Source organism: Peromyscus californicus, unplaced genomic scaffold (genome assembly GCF_007827085.1).
Source record: "Peromyscus californicus insignis strain IS unplaced genomic scaffold, ASM782708v3 Scaffold_4__1_contigs__length_199733344, whole genome shotgun sequence".
Taxonomy (NCBI): Eukaryota; Metazoa; Chordata; class Mammalia; order Rodentia; family Cricetidae; genus Peromyscus; species Peromyscus californicus.
Genome location: NW_026294562.1, coordinates 188,897,348 through 188,908,561, shown reverse-complemented (window position 1 = coordinate 188,908,561; position 11,214 = coordinate 188,897,348). Strand labels below are relative to the sequence as shown.

At 36.6% G+C, this 11,214-nt stretch overlaps 1 protein-coding gene across 1 annotated transcript; it reads right to left on the bottom strand.

Moving 5' to 3' along the window:
• Positions 1–9,056: 9,056 nt before the first annotated feature.
• On the bottom strand, positions 9,057–9,986 carry LOC128095389 (vomeronasal type-1 receptor 4-like). The gene has a single exon (XM_052714270.1). The coding sequence runs from the start codon at positions 9,975–9,977 to the stop codon at positions 9,057–9,059; it is 921 nt and encodes a 306-aa protein (XP_052570230.1). The 5' UTR covers positions 9,978–9,986.
• Between the last annotated feature and the right edge of the window lie 1,228 nt (positions 9,987–11,214).

The following is an 11,214-nucleotide window of genomic DNA, read 5'->3' as shown; positions in this document are numbered from 1 at the left end:
AAGTATCAGGTGCAGGAGTTCCCTGGTAAAATTTTTGGGCTTTCTTATTTAACTATCATACCATCTGCAAATAGCTATACATTGATTTCTTCCTTGCCAATTTTTATACCCTCAGTCTCCTGTAGTTGTTTTGTTGTTCTAGCTTGTTGTTGCTAAATATATATGGAAAGAGTGGACAAGAGTGTGATGTTCCTGATTTTAGTGGAATTGCTTTGCATTTCTCTCCATTTGTTTTGATGTTAGCTGTAGTCTTGCTGTATATTGCCTTTATTATATTTAGCTATGTCCCTTGTAACCTTGATCTCTCCAAGGCTTTTATCATGAAGGAGTGTGGATTTTGTCAAAGAACTTTTTGATGTTTTTCTTTCAGTCTGTTCATGCTGGATTACATTGCCAGATTTTCATATAGTAAATGAAATGATGTCTGCAATTCTAGGATGACACCTACTTGACCATGGTGGATGATGTTTTTGATATGTTCTTGGATTCAGTTTCTGAGCATTTTATTGAGTACTTCTGCTCAATGTTCATGAGGGAAGTTGGTCTGTAATTCTCTTTCATTATTGGGATTTTTTTTTTGTGGTTTGCATATCAGAGTAACTTTGGCCTCGGAAAATGAAATTCCTAATGTTATTTATGTTTCTATTTTAATTAAATAATCTGAGAAACTTTGGTACTAGCTCTTCTTTAAAAGTATGGTAAAATTTTACGTTAAAACTATGTGGCCCTGGGTTTTTATTTACTTATTTACTTTTCTTTGGGAGACTTATAATGAGTGCTTCTATTTTCTTAAGGGCTATAGATCTATTTAAGTTGTTTGTGTGATCCTGATTTAACTTTAGTAAGGTAGGGGCCCTATATCTGTTTCAGTTGCTTATCATTTCTTTAACTTTAGTAAGTGGTATCTATTGAGAAAATTGTCCAATTCTCCAACTTTGTGGAGTACGTTTTTTAAAGTATGACCTAATGATTCTTTAGATTTCCTCCATATCTGTTGTTATGTCCTAATTTTAATTTCTGATTTTGTTTTAGATATTCTATCTTTGTCTTTTACTCATTTTGGATAAGGATTTGTCACTCTTTTGATTTTTTGAAAGAACAAACTCTTTGTTTCCTTGATTCTTTATGTTGTTCTCTCTATCTTAATTTTGTTGCTTTTAGCTCTCAGTTTGATTATTTTCTGTCTTCTACTCCTCTTGGGTGGGTTTGATTATTTTTTCTAGAGTTTTCAGATGTGCTGTTAAGTTGCTAGTATGAGAACTTTGTAATGTCTTTATGAAAGCACTTAGTGCTTTGAACTTTCATGTTAGCCCTTCTTTGTGTCCCATAAGTTTGGCTATGTTGTGCATTCATTTTCTCTGAATTATAGGAAGTCTTAATTCCTTTTTTTCTGCCTTTATCTAGTGTCCAAGATGCAAATTCTACAATGCTCAAGTTTTAGACACCTTCATCTCCTTTATGACCTTATTATACACTCTTGACCACTGACTGAGTACCCTATAGCCCATATTCATTGTTTTTAAGACACTTTTAACCAAATCATGTCCATTTCTTTCTTCTGTCCTCTGGAGATCTAAGAAATTTCTTGTGTTGACTTTTCTTCCATTTTTATATCTAGCATACACTCCTTGAATTTATTTTCTTTACACACATGGCTCAAATATAAAATGTCTCCTGAAAATCTTGTGTTTTGAGGTGATACAGCAGTTGTGGCACTATTAAGATACACTCTATAAACTTTAGAAAGTTAAACATAATTGGAAGCAGTCAATAATGGCAGTCAGTCTTGTCTTTAAGAGTGTTGGTTCCCCTTCCTGGGCAGCTTCTTGGAATTTTTTCAGTAACTATGATTGTGGACTCTATTTTTTGTACTGTCTAGTTTCCCATGACATCAGCTATCTACTCATTCTGCTCCAACATTCTTAGAAGATTTTACTTGTGCTGTCTTTTGTGGGAGGTTTGTTTGTGTTGATTACTCTGAGACTACCAATAGAGTCCAACCTTAGTTAAGAGAGCAGATTCCACATTTAGCTGGCTAGAGTGGATGATATCATTTCCTGGTGAACTCACAGGGAGATAGAAGGACACATGAAGGAGAAAATGTGAAGCTGAGAGGTGGCAAGGCTTCCTAGATCCCCAAAGTAAGGAGAGGCAAGAGTTCATGTCTTCATAGTTCCATGGGTCTCTCAGGATTACTCCTTAATATTTATTCCTGAGTTTTATTCTTCAATAAAATTAAAAAAATTAATCACAATGGCTGTCATTGCTAGATATGACTGAAGCAAGAATAGTCAGGCCTGCTGCTGATATAACAGTGACAAAGGTCACAATCTGCCCTTCAAAGTCTTCACTGCATAATTAATGGGAAATCACCATTAGATAATTTCTCAATCACAGCGCACACACCACACACACACACACACACACACACACACACACACACACACACACACTTGTTATTTGTGTATAACATGGATACTAATATGGATTATAATTTTGTAAATACTTTGCTGAAAGTTTAAAATTGCTAAGAGTTTTTGGTGCAAACTTTGGAGGGGGTCATTTATGTACAGAATCATGATAATTATGTTAATTGAAAATAGAGATATTTGACTTCTTTTCCTATTTACATCCCTTTATTTCTTTCTCTTGTGTTATTTCCTTAGCTTATGAGTTTCTCACAATGAATTGTACTGAATTGCAGTAGAAAAAGGAGATACTTTTATCTTATTCCTGAACCTAGTTGGCGTAGTTTGAATCTTCCTAATTTAGTATTATGTTGTCTCTAATTTGTTCAGGTCTACCCTTTATTATGTTGAGGTATAATTCCTTCATCTTTATACTCTCTATGACTTCTGTGATGAAATGATGATAGCAATTACCAAGGAACTTTCTGGATCTAATGATATAATCATGTGATTTCTGTCTTTGAGTCCATCTAAGTGATGAAGCATATTTAGTGGTGAATCTATGTTGAACATTTTCCATGTCTCTGGAGGAGGCAGATTTATAATGGCCAATAAGTTTTTTAAAAGTAAGGATCACTTTAATGTAATAAAATAAAAACATGACACAGTGAGGTTAAACTAGCTATTTGAATAATCATTTGGCTAATCACAAATTTTATACTTGCCAGTGAATTTCTTGGAAGTTAGAGTCACCATTCTAAAGCCATGGAGCTTTGTTTAGGATTTTACTCTTTCACTGTCAATTGCATTTTAGTTCCTTATCCATCACACACACACACACACACACACACACACACACACACACACACACACACACACAAAGATAAAAAAAACTGATGCATCTGAAAGAAGAAATACTATTATCCTTCTTATCCTATATTATGCCAAAGATGTCCTGTTGCTTGAATTTTGTCTTACTTCATTATCTAACATTTTCTTGGCTTCCTTTCTAAATATTATCTGCATCTACACTCACCACTGAATAAAACTCTTTAAGACCTGAAAATGGAAATAGAATCAGTAAAGAAGATCTAAACTGAAGGAAATCTGAAAATAAAAAAATTAGGAACTCAAACAGGAACCTCAGAAGCAACCTCACCAACAGAATAAAATATACAAGAGACAATCTTAGATGGTAGAAGAAAAATTCAAAGTTAGAAGGACTAATCATACTAAAGAAAACACAATAAATAAGAAGTCCCAGATGAGCCAACCAAAGAGGGGGAACACACAAATACACACACACACACACACACAGACACAGACACAGACACACCCCCCCCACACACACACTCCAAAGCAACAAACATTACAGATTGATCTCTCTCAATATCAATGATCTCAATGACCCATTAAAAGGTATAGATTAACAAAATGAATGCAAAATCAAGATCCTTCCTTTTCCTCTATCCAAGAAATGCATAACTTCAAGGACCGACATTACCTTCATGTAAAAGGACAGAAAAAGATATCCCAAGAAAATGGGCCTAAAAGGCAAGCTGAAGTAGCAGTTTCAAAATTTGATAAAACAGACTTAAAATCAAAACTAATCAGAATAGACAGAGAAGGGCACTACGTAATCATCAAAGTAAGAATCTACCAACATGACATTTCATTTTAATATTTATTCACCAAACACAAGGGGACCCAAGATTGTAAAAGAAATACAAGAACAACTAAATCACACATGGACCATGACACACTCTTAGTGAGAGACTTAAGTACTACAATCTACCAAAGACACAGATCATCCAGACAAAAAACAAAGAGAGAAATGATAAAGATAACTGATGTTATAAACCCAATAGATCTATCATGTATTAGAACATTTCACTCACGGACAACATTTCACTTACCTTCTTCTCAACACTTAATGTAACTTTCTCAAAAAGTGACAAACTTGAACACAAATCAAGTTTCAATGAATACAAAAAATTGAAATAACACTCTGAAGACTATCTGACCACCATGGATTAAAGCTGAATATCAACAACAGAAAGATTACAAACTCCTAGAAACTGAACTATTCACTACTAAATGAAAAATGCTTCAACACATAAATTAAGAAAGAAATTAGAGACATTCAAAAATTCAATGAAAATGAATAAACAGGATACCACTTTATTGTGCACAATTATGGAGGTTTTAAGTGGCAAGTCCTTAGAACTAAATGTCAATAATAAAACCAAAAAATGGAGCTTTGTTATAGTAAAAATTTAATAGCACACCTGAGAACTATAGAACACAATGAAGAAATCCAAAAGGAGCACAGCAAAGAATAATCAAACTCAGGATTGAATGAAATAAAACAGAAACAGTGACAACAACAATAACAATACTAAGAATAAATAAAATAAAACATTTGTTCTTTAAGAAAATGAAAAAAAAAGACAAACCTTTATCTAATGAACTAAAAGACAGAGGAAGAATATCCAAATTAACAAACTTAGAAATTAGAAGTGGTACTTAACAACAGATGCCAAGGAAATCTAGAAAAACATAAGAACATAATTTAAAAATATCTACTCCACCAATCTGTAAAATCTAAAAGAAATGAATAATTGTCTCAATTCACACCACTTAATAAAGTTAAATCAAGATGAGATAAGCAATTTAATCAGATGTATAAACAATACAGAAATAGTGATTTCATAATGAAACTCAAATGACCGAGAAATGCTTAAAGAAATGTTGAACATTCTTGGTGATTCAAAAACTTCAAATTATAAAAACATCGAGAATCCATCAGAATGGAATGTCAGAACCTGTCAGAATGGCTAAGATCAATAGAACAAGTGGCAGCCCATCCTGGTGACTTGAGTAAGAGAAACACTCCTTTATTGATGCTGGGCATGAAAGGTAGTACAGCCACTACTAAAATCAATGTGGTGTTTCATCAGAAATTTGGAACCCATTCTACCTCAAGACCCAGATATATCACTCTTGGGTATATACCTAAAGTACTCTTTATCCTACTACTGGGGCACTTGCTGAAATATATTCAGTGTTGCTCTATTCATAGTAGTCAGAAATTGGAAACAAGGTAAATGTTCTGCCACAAAACAATGGATGAAGAAAATATGGTACATTTACATAATCGAGTAATACTCACCTCTTAAAACAATGAGATCATGAAATTTGTAAGAAAATGGAAAGAACTAGAAAAAAATCATTATTAGTGAGGTAACCCAGACATAGAAAGATAAATATGGTATGTATTCACTTACACCCAGATATAAAATTTTAAATAAACAATTGCCAAGCTATAATCCACAGACCCAGAGAGGTTAGGCACAGAGGAATTTATAAGGGGAGATACATAGATCTTCCTGGGAAGAGGGAATAGAACAAATTTTATGATTGGACTGGAGTCAGGGGTAGGGAGTATGACAAGAACAGGAGGATCAGTTGGGAAAAAGGAGGGGTGATGAGTTTGAGGGATGGAATGAGGAGAAAGACAGCTAGAAATGAAGGGCATTTGATAAGCAGTATGGAAATCAAGTTCAGTGGATACTTCCTAGAATATATGAATGTGATCCTAATGAAGTATTTAAATAATGAAGAAGAAGAACCTTAACTGGCCATCTCATATCCAAACAAAGCTTCCAATACTGGGACTCTTTCTTCCAATTGAGTGGTTGGCCAAAAGGGTTGCTTGGTGTCTGTTAAGGTTTCTATTGCTGCAACAAAACACCATGATGAAAAGCAAGTTGGAGAAGTAAGTGTTTATTTGGCTTACACTTCCAGATCATAGTTTGTAAGTGGAGTTCTTCATTGGGACAGCCAGCTCTCCAAATAACCACAGTGAGACTTATTATTAGCTATAAATGTTCAGGGAATAGCTTAGGCTTTTTACTAACTAGCTCTTACAACATAAATTAACCCACCTTTATTGATGCTGGGCATGAAATATGTATGCTCTACCATGTGGCAGTACCAGTTTTCAGCAAGACATATTCATATTCTGCTTCATCTGAATCTGGCTAGTAACTCTGACCCACTTCTTCTGAGCATTCTTTCAGTTTGCCTCTCATGCCTAAACTCTTTCTGCCTAGCTATTGGATAGTCAGGTCTTTATTAACAATGAGAGCAAAACATCTTCACAGTGTACGAAAGTATTATCTCACAGCAATAGTATATTATTGGAGGAAGTCAGAACAAGAACTCAAGCAGGACTAGTACCTGGAGGAAGAAGCTGATGCAAAGACCATGGAAGATAGATGCTTACTGACTTGATTCTCATTGCCTGATTAGCTGCTTGGGTATAGAACCTAGGACCATCAGTCCAGGGATGTCACTTTCCCCATGTACAGGGCCCAACCACATCTATCACTAATTGAGAAAATGGCTTACAGCTGGATCTCATGGAGGCATTTTTTAAACTGAGACTCCTTCCTCACTGATGGCTGTAGCTTGGGTCAAGTTGACACACATAATCAGCCAGTACACTTAGAAATCACCAAACATCCAAGACTATTTCCAAAGTAATGTGTTCCTCTTCACAAACTGACAGCAAGGCCCTACTGCTGAAGGCAACACCCATAAAAGTCACTGAACATGGAGAGGTCCAGATGGTTGCTATGTAGAATTTTTACTCCCTGACCATCTAGTGTCTATGACATGCAAGGGTATTTTGCATTCTACAAAAGGAAGAATGCAAACACCAAATTAACCACAAAACTTTTTATCTATCTGCCTGATAATATGCTAAGTTAATGGTGGCACAAACTTTGTGGGACTAATCAGTAAATGTCTGATTTGACTGAAGTCTTGCTCCGTGAGATAGAACCCATATCAAACAGTGTTTGGTTACAAAAACTAGAGTCTAGATATCCCAGAGACCTGGGGTAAAACCAAATACCACTGATCTAATAAAATTAATTAAAATAAAAGAAAATGACTCCTAATAATATTCTGCTATACTCATAGATCTGTCCCTTATTCAGCCAACATCAGAGAGGCTTCCTTCTGTAGCAGATGGGCACAAAAACAGAGACCCATAGCCAGATATCACACACACACACACAGATCTTTGAACACACAGTTCATGGAGACATCTAATCTGTCCTCTCATTCCTCAAGGAACTCCACAGAAGAAGAGGTAGAGGAATGGAAGAGTCTAAAGGGACAGAGGAGAACATCAGGAGGACCAGGCCCTCTCAACTGAACAAAGCTCATATGAACTCACAGAGACTGAAGCAGCAATTTCAAGGCCTCCGTGGTCTGCTCCAAGCCCTCTACAAATGTAGAGTAATGTTTAGTTCAGTACTTTTGTGGGACTCCTTCATGCAGAGACAGGTGATTCTCTGATTCTTGGGCCTTCTATTGGGGTCCCTTTGTTTTTCTGCTGGCTTGTCCTATCTAGCTTCAATATGATGGTTTTTGTTCTATCTTACGATATTTTATTTTGTTGCATTTTTTAGTTATCTCTCAGAAGCCTATTTTTTTCCTAAGGAGAGAACAAAATGGTGTGGTTCTTGATGTAAGAGCAGGTGGGTGTAACTAAGAAGAATAAAATGAGAGGAAACTGTACTCATGTAATATAGTATGAGAAAAAATCTGTGTTTAATAAAAGGGGAAAATACTATCTAACAAAATTGAAGATTACCTCATAAACATCATTCATTTTCAATTGATTTTGGTACAAGGTAAAAGATAGGAGGCACATTTTTTTGTCCTATATGACTAGAAGACATGCCCATCTTCATAGACTTTGTTGAGGACCATGGCTATAAGGTTAAGAACAGGCCAAGAGTTTTTTTTTTCTTGAACAGCTGAAATCAAAGTATCTGTGAAATGATTACTGAAGAAGATTTCTAGACCTGCTACAGGCTAGAGCAGCTATCATGAGACAAGGGCCACCATATCCACAATATATGGCTTACCAAGGTTTCAGTTTGGCTTGCAGTTACAGTGCAGTATACAAAGATGTCTGTCCAACAGCACCAAAGCAGTCAAGATTCCATGAGAAGTTTGTCTCTCTCTCTTCCTCTCTCTCTCTCTTTCTTTCTTTTTTTCTTTCTTCCTTCCTTCCTTCCTTCCTTCCTTCCTTCCTTCCTTCCTTCCTTCCTTCCTTCCTTTCTTTCTTTCTCTCTCTCTCTCTATCTCTCTCTGTCTCTGTCTCTGTCTCTGTCTCTCTGTCTCTGTCTCTGTCTCTGTCTCTCTCTCTCTCTCTCTCTCTCTCTCTCTCTCTGTATGTGTGTGTGTGTAATAACTGGCTATGGTTCTCTGTTTTTGTGCCCATCTGCTACAGAAGGAAGCCTCTCTGATGTTGACTGAATAAGGGACATATGAAAGCCACAAGAAAGGCAGGACTACTGGCAGCAAATTATTGGATTCTTTACATATCATCTGGGCAAAGGAAAAACTCTACTGCCTGGAAGATGAAGACTATAATGGGCCAACACAGTGTGATCAGCTCATGTAGGTTGCTAATTCCACCATCTAACAAAACTTTCATACTCATTTGGGCTAGTCTTAGGAAGAAAAGGTTCTAAATCCTTAACTTTCACTATCGATTTTTATAGCGATAATTGAGTACAATTTTATTGACAAGAAAAACTTTTATTTTGCATATTTATAATAAAATTAAGAGAATATTTTTCTTAGCCATGCCACACTGGATATGGAAAATATTGAGTGATGTCTCATAAGAACAAAGGGAACAAAACAGGGAAAACAAAGAGAAGTGAGGTGAGAGATGTTCACCAGCCACCGATTTTGCTCATACAAAAGAGCAATGTAGCCTCGCAAGATGGCGGAGAGAGTATAAAATGCCAGAAAAATAGACACCAGGACCAGGATGTTTTGGGTGGCTCTGGACTCAGGAGAGTTTCTACTGGAACTGTGAGAACTACGGATGTATTGAACCCTCTGCTTGTGTCTGTACAAAATGACAATCATGGAGGTGCTGGACCAGATGATGAGCACAGTAAAAAAGAACTCAGGGCATATCACCAATGCTGCATAGAGTGAATTAATGATTTCATCCCACCCTACAGTACAGCAATATTCGAAATCTCGATTTCTTGTCATGTTTTTGGTATTCATTTTGATAAATGTGTACATAAAGAAAATGAAACGTATCAACATGTAGAAGACCCAGAGTAGGGAAAAGGAGGAGTCAATGTACTTTGCAGCTTTGACTTTATGATCCTTCCAACAGGATTCCCTGGGACTGATGGTCATGGCCTGGAAGACACTCAAGAGGCATGTGGTGCTAATGGACACACTTCGAGCAAATCCTTGAATACACAGTAGGAGCTCACATCCAAAACCTTTCAAGAAGTGCTTCATTTCCCAAACTGCCATTGTTTGAGGCACTCCTACAGAGAGAATGACCAAGGCATTGGCTGTCATTAGGTGCATGAGAATCAAATCTGTGGGCTTTAAAGTGCATTCTCTGTAATAAAGGACTAAATAGTAGAACATAAGAGAGAGATTTCCCAGAATTCCCAGGATTGTTTGTGATAAGAAAATGATTCTGATTGCCAGATTCCAGATGTTCATTCTGTGATTTGGTACAATATCCTTAAGAATATGGCCACACTATTTCTCAGGTCAAATGAATAATGGCATATGATGGTAGCCAGGGGTGAAGGAAGGTGCCATTAATCCATGGAGCTACAGAGAGGCTGAAGCTGAGGGTCCTTTAAACTGAGGAGTTCAAAGCCATCCTAGAACACATAAAAATACATTATCCCCCCAATTTTGACAGGAGTAGTTATTTTCCATGTTTGTTCCTTTTGCAGTTTCTCAATTCTTCAGAACACAAATGCTGATGGAAGAATAACCATCAAGTTTCCTAGAAATGACACACTCAGAATGGTGGGATATTGGCCCATTTAAAAAAGGAAGTGTGACAGTCTTTCAGAATATAATGATATTTGCTAGTCATGTTGTAAAAGAAATCAACTTCAAGAACAGCTACAAGACAACTTAAATAAAGCAATCTTTTTCTCAAGACAATATAGTTATTGATTACTAGTATGATTCACATAAAGCACCCTGATCACATTCACTTAACTGTCTTCCCTTAGCTATCCTCACTTTCCTGTGACCTCACCTGAAGAAACTTAAAAAGAAAAGAGAGAAAAAAAATACCACGTCAAATTTGTGTTGCCCATATACTCATTGAGTCATGTTAAGTTTTCTTTATTAATGCAATTCTTAATGTATATCTCACCTAAAATCAAAGCATATTAATGAGAAATGTATAATACAATTTCGACAGGGCAAAGTTTCCTCTATCTTTCTCAGCTGAGCCATCTTTACTTTAACTTGAAATTGACCTTACCTTTTCTACCCACTCCGTGAAAAATCCCTTGGGAATTGTCCTACCCCTGCTCTAGATAGTGGTGGTTGAAGTGTCCCAGTGTTGGAGCCCACCAAGCTTTCTAGTGGTTTTACCCAGCACGACTGTTGAAGGGATGATTGGACCATGGGTGTGTTTTCCAGGTGTTTGGAAGGGTCTACATTTGGCTGTATCTAGCAAGGGGCTGTCTTTTGCCTCACCCCTTGGCATTACTATAAAAAGCCCCTTTGAATAAAGTTCTGGACTGGTAGGTTTTGACCCAGGCCCTCCTGAGGCTATCTTCAGGTAGGAAGGATACTGGTAGGAAGGCAGTATGTTAGACATGTGTTTCTGTCTTTCCTCTTGTCATCTAGGTATCTCTTTCAATCTAAATATTTCCCACTTCTCCCTGCTCAAGAGTACCCTGGTCATAAAAGTGGGGGCTGGTCCCCC

Excerpts from the sequence above, each read along its gene's own strand:
- LOC128095389 (XM_052714270.1), bottom strand. The coding sequence starts at position 9,977 with ATGAACATCTGGAATCTGGCAATCAGAATCATTTTCTTATCACAAACA.